Raw genomic sequence first — 21195 nt, 5'->3', positions numbered from 1 at the left:
TTTTAGTGTTGGCTATACAAATACTAGAAATAGAATAGAAATGCTGGGCTGCTCATTCAGACACAAACACCCAGACTGGTGTCTTTCTTCACTGGCTCTGAATTCTGCAAAAAACTTGGGCATTCTTTAAATATATGCTGCATATCCTACATGCTCAGCATAAGGCTGTTTAAGACCTGCTTTCCATTGCTTAGCTGGTGCTCTTCCTGTGGCCTTTGCATTGTTCTGAAGAGAGCAGAAAATAATAACCATGAGAGCACTTGGTTATCACCTAATCTAATTTGTTTGCAATCCCTCTCTGTGCAGATTGTCATTCAGCTGTCAGCACCAGCTGAAGGCAGCGGCTTTGAAGATGACGACATGGAATCGGGTGATAATGGATTTCCAGGGGATGCTGATGAGGGAGAGGTGGCTTTCTCAAGCTGGCCTGAAATAGCGGTACGTTACCCTCGGGTTTGCACCTGACAGTGAAGAAATGCCTATTGTAATAGGCATTTCACATAAATTACATTATTGTCTAGAAATTAATTTGTCTTTTAACACATTTCTTCTCACTAGGGTTTCTTATGACCCTGTTGAAGATTTGCACTAAGTAGATGTAACATGGGTGGGCCTATATTGTACATAACATAACAAACAAACATAACAAATTTGTCCTACCACTCCTGACTTGTGATGTTACTGTATTTTTTTTCTCATTTTAGTTTAATTGCACACTGCACCAGCCAGAGGATGACAGAGGCGTTTTCTGGCCTCCTGAACCACACATCAGCAATGTGACCTTCAACATGGAGCTGTACAAAACAGATTTGTTCCTTGCTCCCTCCCAAGGACTCTTCTCTGTTGCCAAGAATGGGCCAGTATATGTAGAGGTAACAACCTGAAAAAGACTTCAAACTAACCAAAGGGTTTTGCAAGGCTGGTGGCTGAGCCAAATCTGTTCTTGTCAGTTGAAAGGTTTTGTTGGGCAGTTGGTTCAGGCCACTGTGGTGGCTGCAGAGATCAGAAACTGTGGGATAAGAGCTAGGAAAATATTTTGGGTAAAAACCCCAAAGGATTCTTGCAAAATGGATGAATTTAACTTACAAGTGAATTGGTGATTCTTGCTAAATCTGCTTTTCCATACCAAATTTAGAGGTGGTTTCTGAGCTCATGCTCTGAACTGGCATGTCCTGATGGGTTCATTTTGTTGTATGTCTGAACCTTGTCTGAAAGATGTAGACATGCAAAAAACCTATTACAAATGCATGTCTTTCATATGCTGGTGTTCTCAGGTTACACTGCTAATACACATTCTGGTCTCTCTCCAATCTGCTTAAAAATATCAGTTATAATCCATTGAATGCTACCACATAAAAGATCTAGCAGATTTACATAAATAATACTAAAGCAAAATCAACAGCCAGGTACCCTTGACTTCAGGTGCATTTTGCACATGATATTTCCATGTGCTGCTGAGTTGCTTATAAAATATCTGGAATTTCACACCAATAGAGTCAGTACTTTGAAGATAGCTATGTGAACAGAATTTTGGATTTTCAGATAGTGGTAGACATTAATACATGCAGCTTTGGCAGAAGAAGTATGACCAGTTTCTAGGCAAGTAAATGACAAGGTGTAAGCTATGGGGTTGTAAGAACAGGAAAAAGCAGCAGTGCTGTGCTGTGTTTCTCTTGCCCAAGTCCATTCCTCTTTGGGAGCCCATGTTGCCCATGATAAGCACAGTAACTCAATTGGTGCTATTTTCTTCATGATTTCAGTCTGCTTTGTCGTTTCTTTGTTCTCTACCCAGTGAAAAGTACTTAAGACAGCTAAAGCAAAAATAAAGTCTGTCTCACTCAGTTAAGAATATTTTTATAACAAACACTTATAACCATCCGCTTCCTTCATTGGTCTGGGATGAATCCCCCTGACTCTGAGCCTGCTGGAGCTGTTTATTCAGACAGATGTTCTGTTTATTTCATCACCTGTCCTGGCAAAAGCCTTTTTTATTCTGTTTATCTTTCTTGCAAAGTGGAAAATATATCAGTTTTCAATTTCTGTGACTCCATTTTTTTAAGATGATACTGATTTTTGTTTTCTCTTTTTTTGTTTCTATTTTGCATTTGTTACTAAGAAAAATATCTTTGGGTTTTGATAAATACATATTTGGTTAATTTTTTTCATCTCCTTTTTCCTTGTTTGGTAAGAATTGTGTTTTTTTGTGTTTGAATCTTTTGGATTCTGGGGTTTTTTTCTTTCTTCTCTGCTGTAATTTTCTTACCATATTTTGGTCTTCCACTTTCCTCCTGTGGTTCTTTTCTTTCCTTGAGATATCATTCATCCTTTTATTTAATTAACTGTAGTATGCCTGCCCTACTTTCCATAATCTCTTTTTTAATTAGTTTACACCATCAGCTCGTTTCCTGTCAGTATCTGCGGCTGACTTTTGTTCATACATCTTTATTTCTGTTCTTTTTAGAAGACAGTCTTTATTGCTTGGATGCTTCAGCACATCCCTTCATCTCTAATTTGATTGCTGCTCACATAAGGGAGAGAAAAAAGGAGAAATGCTTTTATTCACTGCAAAACTCCTAGCACCCAGCAATTATGGCATAGACCACACAATTTGGCAGGCTCTTCCTAAAAGATACATGCAGCACATATGGATTAAGTATGCATATAAGGCACATTTCTTCTAAGAAGATTTCTTGTGTTTCATTGGGCAGCGTTAATGGTTAGACAAATGCTTCTGTTGTTTATTAAGAGTAACATGCCTCATTTGTTACAAATTCCATTTATTTTTTTCTTCTAATTATTCTGTAGCATTTATTGTCTGCATTCCAATCCAGCTGAGCAACATCAGTGCATTGGAAACTTTCAGTATTAATTATTTTTCATAAAAGAATATGAATTTCAAACTTAAAATAAGCTAAAAGGATCCTTTCACAAGAAATTATGGCTCTTGAGGAGACTCCCTCAGCCCCTGCAGTCCAGGCATGCCACCCACACGTCAGACCATGACCTCCTCTCTGCCTTTGCATTCCTGTCTTGGCTGGGGGTGGATGCTCTGTTTTCTGTTGTGCCTTTTTTTTTTTTTTTTTTTTTTTTTTTCATTATAATTTTGAACAGATACAAACCCATGGAATTAGTGATTGATTTCCATAGAGCTCTGCTATAGCCTGTGTGTCTAAGGGAGGCAGTGCCATCTCAGGTGGCAGACACAGATATTAACTGTGTGTCTTACCTGTGGGTGGGGTTTATCTGCTTTCAGAAAGATAAGGGATTGCTGTATTTATGCATGGTGATGCTATTAAACAGCTGCTGATTTTGAAAGCACAGATTTTCTGTCGGTTTGACAGTTTACCCTTAACATTTAGCCTTCAAAATATTTCAGATTGGAAATGGCAATGGGAAACTGCTTAAAAAATTGTTGAAACTATTAATGAAATGTGAACTAAAAATGTCATTTCTGAGATCTTACTGTCTCTTTCTTTAATGCAGGTGTCTGTGACTAAAGCTGACAGATCGTTGGGCTTTGCTATTCAGACATGCTTTGTTTCCCCGTTTTCAAATCCAGATAGAATGTCTGATTATACCATTATAGAAAACATTTGTCCTAAAGATGAATCTGTTAAATTCTACAGTATTGAGAATTTTCCAATACCACACGCACAGAAGGACAGAAAAAGATTTAGCTTTGTGTTCAAACCAATGTTCAACATCTCACTGCTCTTTCTTCACTGCGAGTTGACTTTGTGTACAAATAAAGACAAAGATACTCAAGGACTGCCAAAGGTCAGTAATTAATTAAATTTATCAAAACTTCTGATTTAGATGAAAACAATGTAATTTTTTATCTGAACTCTGAAGGCTATAAATAGCTTTTTATGGAATTGTCTAATGAACATGATATCTCTAGGCTCAGGATTTTAATAGCTTAGAGTTATTATACTGTGCATTTTGACTAGATAATTTGCAGTTGCTGTTTAAATTTCAATAGGTGGCTACAAATAGAAATTGCTTTTTATTGCACAAGTGGTTTAAGTTCATCTTTTCTATGCATATCCAAAGCACAAACAACGTTAGCTTTAATTTCCAAAGACATGCACCATATTGGATAATATTGTAATCTGATTGCTACAAATGAAAAGGTTGTTTGGAGGTGCTCTTTTTTTGGCAAATTGTGAAGGGAAAAACTGGTTATGAGGTAGCTGTGCCAGTGGCACAGCTGTCCTGGCAGACAGCTGCCTCTGACCTCACACTCTGTTCTTTGCAATCCAGTGCATTCCTCCTGATGAAGCTTGCACCTCTCTCAATGTGGATATGATCCTGGCCATGATGCACAACAAGAAAACCTTCACCAAGCCCCTTGTTGTAATAACACATGAAGGAAAACAAGAAGGTATAAATATGAGCTTGACCTGTTTAATAATCCTATATATATATAAAATATTGTGTAACATGCAGCCATTTGAAATGAGAGAGTGCTACAAGTGTGTGACAATTTATAATCTTGTAGTGGTACTGTGTTTGTAAGATGTAACTTGTTAGGAAATTTCCCTGGCAGCAGTCATCAGGCCAAGTTGTAGCCATTTTTTAACTGCTGTTATTGTTCTCTGGACATGTGGGTTTGCTGAGCATTGAGAGAGGAATACTCAAATAGTACAGAATAACATGGGTTTTGGAAGTATGAACGTAGCAGTAGCACTTGGAGCAATTTCTTGTTGCTCAGAGATCAAAGGCAGTGTTCTGCTCCCTGCTGTGCCCTTTATTTATTGTGCTTGTAAATATAAATTTATGAATAACAACAATGGAATTGCAAAGTATTGAGGATGTTAAAGCCTGATAAGTTTGTAAGGCAAAGAGATGGCCCCTGGGGACTTACTAGATCCCTAAACTGTGAAGAGCAAAGGATAATATGCACAAGGGGGTTCCACTTTGGTGGAACTTGTTTGAATATGGGACCTTTCTTGGAAAAAAAAAAAAAAAAAAAAGTGGTTAGTAACTGGTTGAAGGAGTTGGAGAGGCTGAAGTGCATTATGAGATAATGCCCAGTGGCAGGATGAGACCTTACTCTAGTTTAAATATATGCCTTGTGAGTGATGGGAGGTAAGAACTGTTCTCACAATTTCGTTTAATTTGAAAGTTTTCCTTAGTAGATCACTCTGACAACAGCATCAGTCACGTTTTGATGCAGTCCTAGAAGAAAATAAGTGCATTTATCTTTCTGTATTTGCACTGAAGTTTCATAAGAAGCTTCAGTGGCCTCTCATACACATCAAAATCTTCTAATGGTGTCCAAAGGCTGTTTGACCTCTGGAATGCTTTTCAAGGAGCATCAAAAGGATGGAGATCAGGAGTCCTTTAACCTCTTTTTTACAGTGCATGCTGTTAGTCTTTGAACAATTTAATGTTCAAATACAGCATTGCTAGGGAACATAGGCAACAACTGTTTCTGTCTAACTCTGCAAGTCAGCTCATACTTAGTTTGGAGGGTTTTTAACAAAAAACAATCCACTATGAATTAAAGCCAAGTATTTGATCTGTTGCTGTTACAATTAAAACTGTGCTTTGGGGCTGACTCTGGACTTTCATTTTGCTCAGCTCTCTTATTATTTCAGTAGGTTTTCTATTGGGAATGAGTAAATCCTGCAACTGAAATTCGGCTTTCAATAAACAGACTCGTACTTCAGCTCTCTTGTCCTTATGATGTGTGGAGCATTGTGCACAGCTCCCATCTTGGGCTCCACTCAGAATGTTGTCTTTGTCAGAGGCACAAGGTCCCAGTGTGCAAAGACAAGCTAAATTTATAAAGATTAGTTACAAGACAACAGTGTGAGAGAGTATTTTGTTGCATTGTGGGTGATTTAGTATAATTGTGGGACGCTTGGTGGAAATCTCCCCAACATATCCCAGCTTTCAGGCATAATTCAAAGTGGCATATTAACAATGTAGCTTTGCTGGTATACAGTTGTTCTGCAGTGAATCAAAACCCCCTTCTTAAAGCCGAACACCATTGTTGGCCAATACATGAACCTAAGATTTGGAGAAGAAATTACATCACATTATTGAACAGGAGAATTTACCTCTCAGAGGTGGTATTCTTCATTTTCTTTGATGTGAACAGAACCAGCTTTCACTATTGCAAACCACTCTGAGGTGCTGCCCCTGGTTCTCCTCATCAAGCACATGTGAAAGTCATGTGCTTGACATTTCAAAAGTCAGAACAAGCTCATCATTCCAAAGGTGTCCTTTTTCTTCAGACAAGCTTATAACTGTCATTGCCTGTATTAGAAATGGCAATACTATATCTAAATGTGAATTTGCAGTAGATCCCAATGGAAGTGCTTAAAACGTAACTCCATGCCACATACATTCCCTTTGCATTCCTGCATTTCCCTGTGCTCTCCCCCACTCCCATGAAAAGCATGTGGATGGCCATTTATATGGAAATACATGTTCTGTGGAAAAAAAAACCTACCAATGTTGTTCAGATTATTGCTAAGTGCAGAAACCTTAGATTATTATTTCTTCAGCAAAAACAGACAGGTCATAGAAAGAAGGTCAAAAGGGTAACCAGCAAGTGCCTCTATCCTAAAAAGGTGTAGAAAATAATGATAATTCTAAAGGCTGGCAGCACTTGTTTTTAAATTAGATGTTTTTTGTAGACCTCAGTGATTCTCACTGCTTCTGAATTGCTCTGAGCAAATCACAATAAAATACATGTAAGAACTGGATGACTGAAGAGAATTGATAATAAGCTATGCAGCTTATCATTAGCTGATTTCATATTCTCTGTAGAGAGGCCAGTGATAGAAATAGCATGGAAAATTCATTTTCCCCTCAGCTCAGAAGGCATTTTCTTGGCACGTGGGATATGCCAGTGGAGTGTTTGGACAATCTGATAGTGCCCTTACCCATGTTTGTACTTTTCAGTGCTCCTTGGTTTCAATCCAGCCCTCCTCGCAGATCTTACATTCAGTTACACTGTTGCTGTTACATGCACTTGATAACTTTCCAAATTATTTTTGCATGCACCACCCCACACATGTTCTGTGTCCTCACCTGTTTCCTACTGCTGCTCCACCTGTTTCCTATCATCTGCCAAAAGCGATCTGCTAAGGATACCCAGGTGTTAGAACAAGACACAATAAGACAGTTTAAGAATAAAATGATTTTTTTTGATTTTGTAGGCACATGTGTCTCAGGGCCTGATGGTCTAAAGGATATTGCTGAAAGTTTGGTGCTGCCATCTGAGTTTTAGAAGTTAGAAGCATAGTTTTATTTAAGAACACTTTAAATAAATGAATACATTTATTTTCAGTATTTTGGGGCTGTTATGTTTGCATAGGAATTAATTAAACTATTTTTTCTAGTTGCTAAAGATACAAAAACAAGTATTTTGAAGCAGTTTCATCAAATCATTTTACATCTATTGCCTGATCAGACTCAGATACGCCAGAATATAAATGGAATTCCTGAGTTGCTGGGCAATTCAGGATCAAACTGCAGCTAACCAAACAGGTCCCTGAGTCTGAAGCCAGAATTTCTGGCTCTTCTGCTTAGGTGGCATTCTTGGAGAAAGATAAGAGAGGCCATTTAAGAAAAAGGAGGGGAAATTCTTCATTTTTTAAACATTTGTTTACTTGTCTCTTTCTGTTACAGGGTGATATCTTCATCACTAGGATGATGATATTTGGTATTCTTGCCTAGAATAATAGCTTTGATCTTTGAACAATACCTTTGATCTTTTATTTCTTATATATAATAATAAATTTTTTAAACCCCTCCCCCCCCCCAAAAAAAAACAAAAAAACAAAAAACAAAACAAAACAAAACAAAAACCAACCAAACCAAACAACAACAACAAAAAAACCGCAAAAAAACCCCCTTCACAGGACTTCCAAGACAGAATACCATGTAGGACTCAGGAAAATGGGTGAATCAACACATACTCATGCAATTTGGACAAAGCAGCTTGTACTATTCTATAAAACTCAGTATTCTTTAGGGAGTGTTTGCTTTTGTGTGTGATTTATCTCGGAGTTATGCTTAGTGAGTCGTCAGATGGATGCAATCACCGTAATACAATCTTTGTTCCTTCCCGATCTGAACTTTGAGTTCCACATAGGGGTAACCAGAGTTACTGTGGGTCATGCCTGATGACATCTGATTTGGGAAAGGTTGCAGTGTATTTGCCAGCAAAATATATGGTGTGTGAACTATACTCTAGATAGAGTCCCTTGAGGAGTAATCAATATATGAATAGAATTTTTCTGAGATGAGAGAGATTACTGAAATTGGTCTGCTTTTCCTGAAATTCATGGTTTGTAAAAATTACAGTTAATGTCTCTGTGAGATCAGAACCTGCATAGTTAGTAGGCTGCATATGGAACTCTATCTGATTAATATTTTGTGCATTTTCTTTGTTTTAAATTAGATCCTTCCCTTCCAAAGCCAAACGTGAGACAGCCACGTAAGTAACACTTAAAACAATCTATTTCAATCTTTAAACGTTTGTCTACAAAGCATTAGATAAATTAAGAAAACTCTCTTCAAGGTTTCTGAGTGGGTGCATGTTTAATTCAGAGACAGAACAGAATTGACTATACTGTTGAATGAGAGGTGTTCTCATCAGTGTTTAGAGGAGGACTGTGACCTTTTGTGTATGTGAAAATCAGGTTGGGGAAACCCCACTGAGAGTCTCAGCCTTAGCGAGTTCATGTGCTGGTGTGTGTGTCTCCCTCTCTGCCGAGGCCAGTGCTTCCCAACTCCAATGTTAGAGCAGCAGTGACATCCCTCACAGCCCTACCTGTGTCCTATTTCAGCCTCACTCCTGTCCTGCACCTCAGCTCCAGGTGCTCCAGCACCAGCACTTACAAGGCTGTGCTTAGATGAGGTCACTGCCTTGATGTGGGTTAATTTCTTTGGTTTTAGTGTTACCTTGGTGTGGTGAACTAATCAGGGTCAATTAATGACCCAGAAAAGGAGAGAAGCAGTACTGGAGGAAAATAAACAGGAAGGTGCAGACAATGTGCTGCCAAAAGCAAGAATGAATGGAGAAAAGGGAGATTTAAAGAGGAAGTGAAGAAGGTTTTTCTTCTGCTCCTGTCCCTGTGTCTTTGAGACTAAATTTGTTCAAAATAGCAAAGGCAATTATGCCACTTCTCCATGCAACTTTCTTCTCTCCACTGTGTTTCCTCCTAAGAGGAGAGGACACTGGCTGGTGCCTGGTGGAAAAACCAGTTGAGTTTAGTCTTTTGTGTTTGCATTTGAACGACTATAAGTAGCCAGAGGAATGAGAAACAGTCTCATAAAAAAAGTGAGAGGAAAACCTTCCAAGACACTATCTGTCAGGTGCTATATATGCAAATTAGCTCACAAGCACCCAGAAATGGGCCCTTGACAACAGGAGCTGCTGGAGAAGACTCTTGTCAAAAGAGGATGAGGGATATCCTTAGGGACATCTGCTGGATGCAGGATGTGTAAAGCGAGGGTGTTGGTTGTGTTCTGAGAACTGAAAATTCCACTGAAGGATACTACTAAGATCCAGTCAGCTCATTTCCTGGCCAGCATAGTCAGTAAAACGTTACTCACTGGCCTAAGCAATTTTCTGCACTGGGAGATATTAAAAATACTAAACTAGAAATCAGGTTTTTAAGAAGAAATTTTTCCAAAAGATTGCTGAACTATTATTAATTTTTTAGTAGTTCTAATTACCAAAAAGAAAAACACAAAGGCAAAAATTTTTTCTGTTTGGATGATTAGCACTGGGGGCAATACATCCAGGAACCAAATGCTGTTACCCTTGAAATGGTCCTACAAAATGGCCTCTCCCCAGAAAGTGATTTACATGTGTGTGTGTGTTTCTATTTTTGTGATCTGGAATTAATTTCAGTTATTAAAAGCGTTGCCAAATGTGAACAACAATTGTTTCTATTTATGTTTTCGCTGACTTTTTGCTGGCATCTCTTCCCTCTTAACAGCAGTTCCGTTCTCCACCTAGATTTCAGACTGAACTTGAGGAGATGTAGGGGAAAGTTTGCTTGCATGTTAGGCCATTTAAATGAGAAGCATTTTTGCCAAACATCTCAGCCTTTTTAAAACACACTTTAAAGATAAATGAATACTTAATTGAAAGCAAGTTATTAACAGCCAACTGAAAATGCTTAATTCTTGCAACATTTTCCAGATTTGGGTGTGCTGAGCTGGAGTTTTACTTTGTGATGTGGAACAGTTGGTTGGACTGAAGCCACTCTGAAAGCATCACTTTCATTTCCTTGATGCAAATCTGCCAGTCTGTTTCTCAAAGGGATGCTTAGTTAACTATGAAATTTTAAAAAGCTCTTCCATGAAATAGTAAGGTGAATTTTTCTACAATATTATCTGTCTCTGACAATAAGAAGTGTGTGTGTTGTGTGTGTTTCCCTGAGCAGCTGTGCTGTATGGGCTGGACACGCTGACCGTGGTGGGCATCGCCTTTGCGGCGTTCGTGATCGGAGCCCTGCTGACCGGAGCGCTCTGGTTCATCTACTCGCGCACAGGTACGGCCAGGCCCCGCAGGGCAGGGCATGCAGGGTGCTCTGAGCCACTGCACAGGGCAGGGAGGGCAAGGGACCCGCCTCTGCTTGTCCTGGGCTTTTTATTTTCTTGCTCTCTTCTTACTCAGGAGTTTTCCAGCAGCTCCTCCCATGAGCTGCTATTACATACCAGCTGAGTGATACCCGCCCTTCCCTAAAGGGAGATGTTATGTATTATGGTATAAAATTTGCTTGAATAATTTTAAACACAGGTCTTGAAAACTCACCTGGGACATGAGTAAAACTGAGTATTTCTGGCTTGTGTATTATCATTAGTAACATCTCTGTATTTCAAATTTAGTTAATATTTCAGTTAATGGATCCCTTTTGGTTCCATACTACTTCTTAAAAATTTTTTTTTGCAGTTACTACATTAGGCTGATGTGTACAAGAAGTGGGCCAAATGGTTAAGAGAGTGCTTTATCTAAACAGACTTATTTGATTATAACTAGTCTTGAAAAAAATTTTGGGGGCCTTGATTACAAAGAATTTTTGCCACAATTATTTATCCCTTCATTCTTCAACTACTACTTTCAATTGCTAGAAGTCACGTGTAATTTTAATTGTGTGAAACCAAATACTTAGGAACATGTCTGAATTGGTGCAGCCTCTATACACAGATAATTTTCCAGCATCTCCTTAGAATTTTTTTCCATGCTAAACTAAATTAGAAAAAATGGAATAATGTATTGAAGGAAGAGGGCATTTGGGGAGCTTTCTGTTACATGCCCCAGGCAAGGACTGGACACTGATGGAGCCTTGATTTCCAGCATGTGACCTTGGCTTTTTGTGGATTATGGGATATCTCAGGATCCTTACAGTATTCTGGGCTCCCAACTACTTCCACTTTTGACCTCACGAGACCCTACCAAGATCTGGGAGGTGGGAAAAATATGGGGTCAATAGCTCCAAGCCTGTGCAGCTCTGAAGCACTGAAATTTGCCTGTAGCCTACTGCAGGGTTTTTTTTTTTTTTTTTTCTGGCACCTAAAATCTCATGGAAGCTATTTAAGAGTGAGACTCCAGCCCTGTTGGGTCAGGGCTTCTGTAAATATTATGACCTAGGAGCTTATGTTAATTTGGAAATAAAAACTATGGTGTTTTTTCCAGTTGGCAGTGCAACAATTTTGTATAAGCAGTTTAGTACTTCTCAGTGCATCAGCTGTGTATGAAACTTATTTGGAATTGAAGCAAACATGGAAAATTTAAAGGTTGTGATAAATTGTATAATTCTATCTCATATAAGTACTGAAACATTGTGGAAGAAAAGTAAGCACTATTTCAGTGAGTAAATGGTAAGTTACTGATCTTCCCATATCGGTAGTCTATTAACAAAAAAAAATTAACTAATTGTTCAATTAATACCTTTGGTCCTGCATTTGTGGAAGTTCAATCTGTATCCACATACAGAACCATCTATAGACACTTGTTGTGTGTCAGTACTAAAGGAACACTGGGAAACCAATATGATAAATCCTTCAGCAACAGTAGAATTTGGACCAATCCCATTAAAAGAATTCTATTGGCAAGGTACATCAGTCACGGTGACCACATCCACGTAGTGGAGAGGAAAGCTGCTCTGGGTTTCATCTTTAAGAGATGAAAATAAGTGGAGAAAAAGGCCACACAAAAAGTAATGCGAGAAAAAAAGGGGACACTGTAACTCATCGGATTAGAGAATCACAGAAATTATAAAAATTATCTAGGAAGTTTTCTGGTTCAGATTTTCAAAGGACTGTAAAAGTGCACCTATGTTCCTGTGCACGTCATTTTTCTGTGCATAGTGTCATGTATCTACAAAGCATAGCTTGCAGCAGAGTATAGTAAAGGCTCTGGCAGGCACAATCTCTTAGAGGACAACTGCTGTGGCAGACAAGATAATCCAGCTGCAGTGGAAACATTTTAGGGCTTGCTGTAGGCTTTTATTAACTTGAGGAGGGGAAGAAAAAATAATCTAAATTTCATCTACAGAGTGGCTGTCTTTTGACATTAGAGAATTTATGCATTGCTGAATTGTGTTCTGAAATCTCATCTTTTGTTGTAAGTAGTACTGGGTTTCCAACACATGATTTAGACGAAAGGTTGGAAAAAATGAGTTCATTCTAAAACTCTGCTTTGCTGATACTCAGAGCACAGATAAAAGCTACTGCTAGTAGAGAATGGCAGCTTGGGATGTGTGAAGTAAGCTATTTTTATTGCTGTAGTGCTATGTGCAATACAGCAAAAGGCCACCTTTTTGCCAGTAGTAAGATTTGCTGATACACTTTTATCAGTATGTCTCTGCTGCTAACAAAGAAAGTGTTACATGAATGAATTCCTTTATTCGTCTTGATAGGCCATTAGCATTAAAACCTCAAACAAGTGATAGCAGAAAGGAAATACACAATAAGTAGAATTTCATCTCTAGATATTGAGCAAGGATTGTTGTGTTGTCACGTAGGGCTTTTGCTAATTTCAGTAATTTCTGCCAAAGCATCACAGCTGTGCTTTAGAAAATTCTAGATTTTCTGAAGCAATTCAACATGGAGTAGAGATGTCCTATGATACATGGGTACTAAGAGAAGAGAGAGGGAAAGCTAGTATAAGAACAACAGAGGAGGAATTTTAGCTGACTTGTCTGCAAAAAGACCCTACTTTTGGATCCATTCCCTGGTCAGTTAAAGGGCATGAAAGGTGTTGGTGCTGCCTGGAGAGGACCCAAGAACTAAGGGAAATATCCGATTGCATTTGCCACAATTGACCTCATTTAACTAGGGGTCTTGGAAAGAAGCAAAAATTTTGCAGTGTGCATGAATGCAGAAACTCTTCATAATTTAACCATATAAATATCATGTAATCAATGTAATATATGTCAATATAATATATGTCTTAGTAGGGATTATTGAGTATATTTAGGAGAGACAGGCACAAGCCTGATTAGTTAATGAGACTGTTAAACCTTGTAAAGTGTGTTAAAGAAAACATCCGTCCCTGCATTCTCTTAGGAAGTGTGCTTCCCTTCTTCAGGCGGTGTTGCAAGTTAAGAGGATAAAGTGTTCCAAAATCTGAGAAGTTAAAAGTGTCCCTCCTCCCCCACTTCTCTCTTTTTTATGGGATCTGATTTAAAGTAAACTGACATAGCAACCAATTATATTTGGCAAATGGAGATAGAAAAGCAAACATTCAGACTTCCTGGACAGGGAGTACAACTGGCAGCTTTCCTAAGTGTGAATAATAAAGTGCATGTTGTCGCATTCAGATGGGTAAAAGCTTGTTTACTGTCAATAGATGAGATGTGTCCATTCTGAGCAGTTTTGGTTCAGTAACATGAGATACATGAAGCTGTTTACATGAAAAAGACAGATGGAGAATGTCTCTTCAGTGATCGTTTACATTTCTTTACATCCTTTTTTTGAATACTCTTTTAATAAAAGCTTTGCTACGGTTTAGCTAGGTGTTGAGGAAATAAAATACAGGAAATAAAATACAGTCCAGATGTAGTTGCTAGGTTGTGTGTTCATAACATCACTGTGATTTGGATTTTCTTTTTTCTTGAAAACATTGAGAATTTGTTATTGTTAAAGAAGTGATTGTGGTGCATCAGAGCTGCTGATGTGCTCTAGAAATGAGGTGCTGCAGAGGCCATTACAGTGGAAGGAAGGGGTCTTCCAACCCAAACAGAAGGGAGGGTGCCTCCTAGGACACTTTCCAGAGGAGCCAGGAGGGGAGTGGGAGCCATAGGGCTTGCTGGGGACTGCGGCACTGTGCTTTCGCTTTGCCATAAAATTAAAACACGTATTTGGCTTATAAATGAATTTATGTTTAAATGCATACAGATTGTGTCGATGTGCTGAGGCTGACCGAAGCTGTGTGTAGCCATGTGGTTTGTGAAATGGGTGACAGCGGCTGCAGGGAGAGGCGGGGGCCCTGCCGGGGGAGCCCAGCGGCCGCCCTTCCTCTGTGCCAGAGCAGCTTGTGCAGCAGGGCTGGGGGTCTGCAGCCCCCCTCGCTGCTCTCTGATGTTTGTGAACACTTGCTTAGCTTTAATGAAAGGGAGTTTGCTTATCGCTGCCTTTATAAATATATCCTGTAGTACAAAAGGAAGGAAGACGCGTACACAAACAACGGGAGAAGGGAGCAAGTCAGGAGGGGAAGAAACATCCAAACAAGGCTTATGAAAGCCTGTACAGCACGATGACACATACTTTGATTTGATGCTGTTTATTCTGGGGGGGTTACAAAGCCATTTCCAAAGCAAGGTAAAGCTGAAACTTGATTTATTTGCAGATGACTGGGGGTAGATTCTGAGCTGCTGCCTATGAGCAGAAATCCACAGCTCATGGATGAGCTGCAGTAGTTATTTCTTACACTGGGAAAAACAGACTCAAAATCTGCTCACAAGAGTAAAAGGCTGGACTGAATGCTGAATTTAAAAACAAGATCCTCACCCTCTTTTTAAAAGTTTGTTTGGCCTCCTGGGCAGTGTGGTTTAGTAGTTTAGTTTGTTGTTTTTTCTGTCCTGTCCTGTCCCTTCTTTCCTCCCCATTCCTAAACCAGTGGGATGTAAGGCAAGAGTCTGTGGGGCCTTAAGTATGCTTCAGCTGTGGCTGTGGCTTGAGCTAGCAGCAAATCTGCTGGTCTCCATTACACAGAGCACTTGCAACCTCTGCTGTGAGAAATCCTCAGACCTCCCTTGTTTGATTGCAGCAGACCTCTGAGTACTGAGCAGCCTGCAGAAGGATATTTTGTGGCCCGAGACACAAAGCGTTAAAGGCGCATTTCCTCTGCAGCCACATTCCGAGAAGCTCAGGCTCTGGCAGCTGGGCAGCAGCACACAGGGCATGGGGATGTGCCAGGGCAGCTCCTGTGGGAGGAAGCTGGCTCGTCCTTGCACTGTAACCCTCTGTGTGCAGGCTGTGCCTCCAGCCTGTCACTGAAGCAGTCACTGGGGAGTGGGATCTCTACCAAATTTTGAACATGGAAGAAAAATTGGAGGGTGCAGACCTGACCCATGAAATCAGGTTTCAGATAACACAGGATAATGTGGAGCAGGAAAGCTGCGTCACCATAAGCTCATGAGGCAGTAGATGTACACTAGCCTCTGATTATTCCTAACTGCTCTGCCCATGATCCCACAAATCATTTCCGTCTTGCTCCTTCTCTGGGAAAGGAGCCGTGCTGGTGCTGGCTGCCATGGCAGGTCTGCAGCTCAGGCAGCAGCACTGTGACTGTTACTGCACTGAGATCACAGGTTCACATCCTGGAGATGAGCTCAAGGGAGGGGGCAGCTACAGTGCACATTATATAAACTTAAGTCTTGCCATCTGTTTTGAAGAGACTATTTTGTAATATCACTAAGGTTACAGACTTGAGCACTGTAACTTTAAAAATGCCACAGTTATGGTTTCCTATGTGGCCTTATTATGATCTTTTAGGCATTAAATGGCATAATTACTGCTTTCATGCTTAGTTGACAGCTGGATTTTTCCCTTCAATCCCAGCCACAGGTGCAGGATGTGTGAGGAGACCCCAGGTGCTCGATTTGGCAATCTAAATAGTGAAGGGGTTTTAATTTATTGTCAGTAAACAGTTAACGAGAAATGGTGAGACATGTTCTCACTACAGGTTGTAGGTGCTGCACATACTCTGGTAGCTGTAGGAAAACTTCCTGCATGTTGTATTAGGAGTAAATCAAGTCAAGCTTTCAGGATAGCCTGTTGTTTTTCTACATGAAGAAAACTGTCTGTGTTTCAGGATATGTGGTATCCAGCTGATGGAAGAACGTTGTCTTGAGCTACACTTTTAGTAAATAGGGCATTAAAACTAAACCCTACATTTCCTGGCCTTTTTCCTTGAAACAGTAAAGCTATAAAATGAGTTGTGTAATAGGGCCCATTCTGAGTGACAGCTGACAATAGAAGATAGACAATGTTGATCTTGGCAGTTTCCATCAGTTGCTTGTAAAATGCTCAAGGAAACAGCGTTGTTATTTGTGCACAGCAATGCCTAGGTGCCAAAGTCTGGTAATGTTTCCAGTGATACTTCAGTTGAGGTCTGTGACCCAATATATTAATTGCATGGAAAAACAGACCACCAGAAGAGGAAGACTGGGAAGAAATGGATTGTTGTTTTCTATGACATAATTTTCAATTTCCCTTGTCCTGACCCCACTTTTTCTCTTGCCTGTCCCTCAGGGGAAGCAGCGGGAAGGCAGCAGGTCCCTACGTCACCGCCAGGCTCAGAGAACAGCAGTGCAGCGCACAGCATCGGCAGCACACAGAGCACCCCCTGCTCCAGCAGCAGTGCCACCTAACCAGGACTCTGTGGGGTCATCAGACAGCAGCTTCTTAACGTTAAAAGGATTGGTTTGGTTGCTTCTGAAAAAAAATGAGGAGGAATTTTTCTACAGGAAAAGAAAAAAAAGACTGATTTTCTTTTGGGGAAGCCACTGTGTGTGTGAGTGTGTATGTGAGCACACAATGCATGAGAGAACGCAGCCTGTTGGATCTTGTTAGCATGTTATGCTACATGTGACAAAGCTACTATTTTTACAGTACTGCAACCTGTTCTAGGGGTCTGTGGGCCCTCAATGTGAAATCTATGCCAGTTTGGAAAAATGCTGCTTTGTCTATATGATATTTTCCTTTCCCTGAACCTTCTCATTGACACAAGGTATTCATTAAGGGAATTTAGTCATAGAATCACAGAATGGGTTGGGTTGGAAGAGACCTTAAAGATCATCTAGTTCCAACCCTCTGCCATGGGCAGGGACACCTTCCACTAGACCAGGTTGCTCAAGCCCCATCCAATGTGCCTTTGAATACTTCTAGAGATGGGATATCCACAATTTCTCTGGGCAACCTGTTCAGTGCCTCACGACCGTCACTGTAAAGAGTTTTTTCCTAATGTCTAATCTAAACCTGCCCTCTTTCAGTTTAAAGCCATTACTTCTTGTCCTATCACTACATAAGATAAGCAGAACAAAGATGATCTTAGGTCAAAGGATTTCTGTTTGTCTGAAGAAGAAAGCATCAATGTCAGATCTCCTTGGTAAATAGTATTTTATTATTCAGCTACATTTAGCCTCTTTTGAATAATCTTTGTTTTGTTCAGCTTACAGCTACAGCATCTCATTTGCTTTCCTGTTGTGTTTGCAGCTTCAGGTTTGTTCCAGGTATTTTTGTTACAATAGTCGTTGATTTGGTAATTGGAAAAGAGCACACTCTAACATTCCCTCTTGTCTTATGGGCCAAAGCTCTTCTATTAGAGATTTTTTGATCTGCTATACCAAATACAGGCACACACAAACATAAAGACAAAGAATGGTCTTGTGCACTAACATAGATGGAGATGGGTGTGTACCTTTAATGGCAATGTCTGTATACAGATAGGTATATATCAAGGTATGCACAGCCTAACCACTTTACCAATTGGAAATTAGCACAGCATTCCTTCCATATGTAAACATATAATCTAATATATATAAAATTTAAAACTCTTTTCAGTTTATAATAGGTAGCTAGAGGAGATAAAGAAGTTGATTTGGTTCTAATCTTTTAACTAGCCTAAATTCTCTTTGAAATAAGAGATGAGTTTGAGGCACAAGGAATGTACAGTAGTGCCTGTTGTTCGCTATTCTCTGAAAATAGCTGTGCAATTGTTTGTGTCAAACTGTTGTATGAACGTTATGATTGGATAGTCCCAAAGTAGTATCAGAATATGGAAACGGCAGAAGGGTACTAATTGTCAGTATTTTTTAGTGTCGTTGCCTAATCTTGACTTTCAAATTGATGCAAAATGAAAAGCAGGAAAAGACACTTTTGTCATATAATTGTTTGACTGTTACTTGCCACTTTGTAATGTGTTCTACTGATCCTTCTTTGAGGAAGAAAGAGCATTGTTTTCCTCTAAAAATGAGATTAATAACTTTTGTTAGTTGTAGTGAAGGTTACCTGTGTTCTGCAAGAGAGGAAGGGACTTCATTACACTCGAGTGATAGTCTGCTCTGAAGTCTGAGCTGCAGATCTCTTGCTGATTCTACACTTGTGCCTTGCTGATGCCAGGATGGTCCAAGTGCAACATATGCAATAGATTTAAGTGCCCAGGATCAGGCAGAGTGTTACTCTCTTTAAATCAAATCTGTTACTAATCCTGCAAACACCTGTGCAAATGGGTAACTGCACACCTTGTCCTCACTATTGCAAGCACATGCCCAACTCTGTACACCAGGGCTGGTCTCAGTGTCTGTGCAGGCAGGGGGGCCTTAGAGTTACACATGCAGAAATATTTGATGTTACCAGGCCAGTGAGCAGTCCTGGTAATGTGGACAGGGTGTCACAAGGAAGTTACCCCTGTGTAGAAGGGTGTGCAGGGCTGGCTCTGCTCCAGGGCATCAGGAGGATGAATGTGCTACCTGTGTGGTTGAAAAGAAAGCGCTTTGCCTAACCTTCAGCAGAATGTATTGTTAAAGCATATTCTATGTGTAAAGTCTTTAAAGATGTCTTCAAAGAAGACTAGAGTCTTTAACTTCAATCATAGCTATATTTTACTACATTAAATTTCTGTATAAAGATATATTTAAATGTTTTAGATAAATGTAAGTTACTCTATATGAAATGTTTTATTTCAATTACTGTGAAATTTACATATTTTGTAAATTCCTTTCCCCGTTTTAACCCTTTCCTTCCTCAGATATTTTATTAAGTAGTTTCTCATAGGAAGTATTAGATTTGGTTGTTGGGATGGACAGGTTGAAAAATTCTATGTAAAATAGATAATTGTATATTTTTGAGAAAAACATGCTGCACTATCAATCTTTTTATCAAAAAGTTAATCTAATTCTAGATTAATCTAATAATTTACAGATTTATAGTTACCATTGGATAAACCAAAAATATATAAAGGTCAAAGATTTGATTTGGTGAAATACAGGTTAAGTTAACTGAACTTGGTATACTCAGCTATTTAATTCAGCAATTTTAATACACCTGAGTTAATTGTCTGTTAGAGTTTACCAAAATGGCACATGATTGCTTAGCAGATGGAAGAGCCATTTCTGCTTCAATAAAGAGAGAGAACCAAACCCAAGCATTCCCAGTGAATAACTTTATTACAGAAATGTGTAGTACTTTGCAGCAGCTGTTAAGCTGCCCACAGCTCAGAGCCTGACACACCTCCAGGCCCTGGTTTAATAGCAGCCATTTGTCTCCACTGCCAGTCTCTGTGTGTGGTGTGGCAGCTCCTGTAACAGCTGAGGCACTGATTGCCACCTCTGTCCCATGTGGTTTCACCACGCTGGATTCACGTGGCAGAGCCCTGTGGGGTCTGGAAGGCCAGTGAGACTCTCCTGTCCCAGCAGAGGGTGTGAAAGCAGGGGTTTGGGTGGATGGAGTCAGTGGCTCATGTCACCATGATGGAATCAACTGCGAAGGAACTTCTTATGTAACAATGGGAGGATTGGGCTTAAAATGGACACCTTCTGCCTGTAAAAGCTATTAGTAGCATAAACTCCAGAGTAGACTGCTTGTTCTGTCATGTGTCATCTAATCGCTAACTCTAACCTTTTACAGTATTTGGTTTTGGACATTGCGTTTCAAGAGATCAGGTCTTTCTGTGTTAGGCTATTTTTGTAGCATTTTCCACATGGAAATGGATTTTGCAAAATGTCTGTAGATGCTGATGATTGTAACCTTCCCCCTGCTCTTTCCTAACAATTCCTCTCCTGTATGTTCTTTCTGTTATGTATATCTACCTCATGCTTCACAAGAAGACTGTACTGTTGGTTATGCTGGCAGCCCTTCATGTGAGGTGACTGTTGTGCCCTGTTGTCAGTCATTGGGATGTTCATAGCACTATCAGATCTTTGCTGCTGTGTCCTGCCAGTTCCAAACACAATATTCTCACCTTTGAATAAATAAGTATATTTCTTTTAGATGCAAATGCCAGATTTTTTTAAAATCAAAGAATGGGAGAAATTTACTTGCTAATACCTGTGGCCAGTCTGAACACCCCATTTGTATTTCATATTGCATTCAGTATTTCAGAGCCGTGTGGAAATGCATAGTTGTACAGTTTTGATAACCACAGTGTCATGTCATCTTAGTCTCTTGTGCATAATAAAGTATGTATCAATTTATTAATAATTGGTGTCGTGATTCATTTAAGTTGTACAGAGCCAACAACAATAGATCAAATTTTGTCTCATTGCTCTGTCCTCATGTCCCATAAATTTCAATGGGAATTGTGTGCAGGTTTTGATTTTGTGTATCCTCTTCCATTTTCTCCTTTCTGAGTTCTTTTATCCATTGGCTTTGTTTGACTACTCAGTATCATGGCTTCTTGTAGAAACCAGTAGATATGTTTAGCTAAATGCTGCTGGTTTTCACTTAAATTGAAGTCCAGAGCTCTGATCCTGTGGGCATGCAGTTGTTGCATGCCAAGACACGGCCTCAGTCGAATTCTGCACAAAGCCTGGCTTGAGCAGAGGGAAGCCCATGGCTCTGCAGCAGCAGAGTGCTGGGGGCTTGTACCTGTGAGACACAGGCACACTGGAGACGTGTGAGCAGTACTCTGTTTTCATCACTGAATGGTCTTCCTGTGCAGGAGCTAATAGTTTGGCTGTGTATCAGCAGGACAAGAATTTGGGTGTTTACTAT

At 39.8% G+C, this 21195-nt stretch overlaps 1 protein-coding gene across 1 annotated transcript in view; it reads left to right on the top strand.

Moving 5' to 3' along the window:
- TGFBR3 (transforming growth factor beta receptor 3) overlaps positions 1 to 20682 on the top strand; it is a 113706-nt gene extending 93024 nt beyond the window's left edge. The window contains exons 11-17 of the mRNA XM_083867130.1: positions 307 to 438; positions 705 to 872; positions 3484 to 3777; positions 4264 to 4384; positions 8423 to 8458; positions 10419 to 10526; positions 16735 to 20682. Coding sequence (XP_083723256.1) covers positions 307 to 438; positions 705 to 872; positions 3484 to 3777; positions 4264 to 4384; positions 8423 to 8458; positions 10419 to 10526; positions 16735 to 16853 — 978 coding nt within the window. The 3' untranslated portion in view covers positions 16854 to 20682. The remainder of the gene's footprint in view (positions 1 to 306; positions 439 to 704; positions 873 to 3483; positions 3778 to 4263; positions 4385 to 8422; positions 8459 to 10418; positions 10527 to 16734) is intronic.
- The last annotated feature ends 513 nt before the right edge of the window (positions 20683 to 21195 follow it).

The sequence above is a fragment of the Zosterops lateralis genome, assembly GCF_965231275.1.
Source record: "Zosterops lateralis genome assembly, chromosome: 9".
NCBI lineage: Eukaryota > Metazoa > Chordata > Aves > Passeriformes > Zosteropidae > Zosterops > Zosterops lateralis.
The sequence above is the reverse complement of the archived record's forward strand: the minus strand, read 5'-3'. Positions and strand labels throughout refer to the sequence as shown.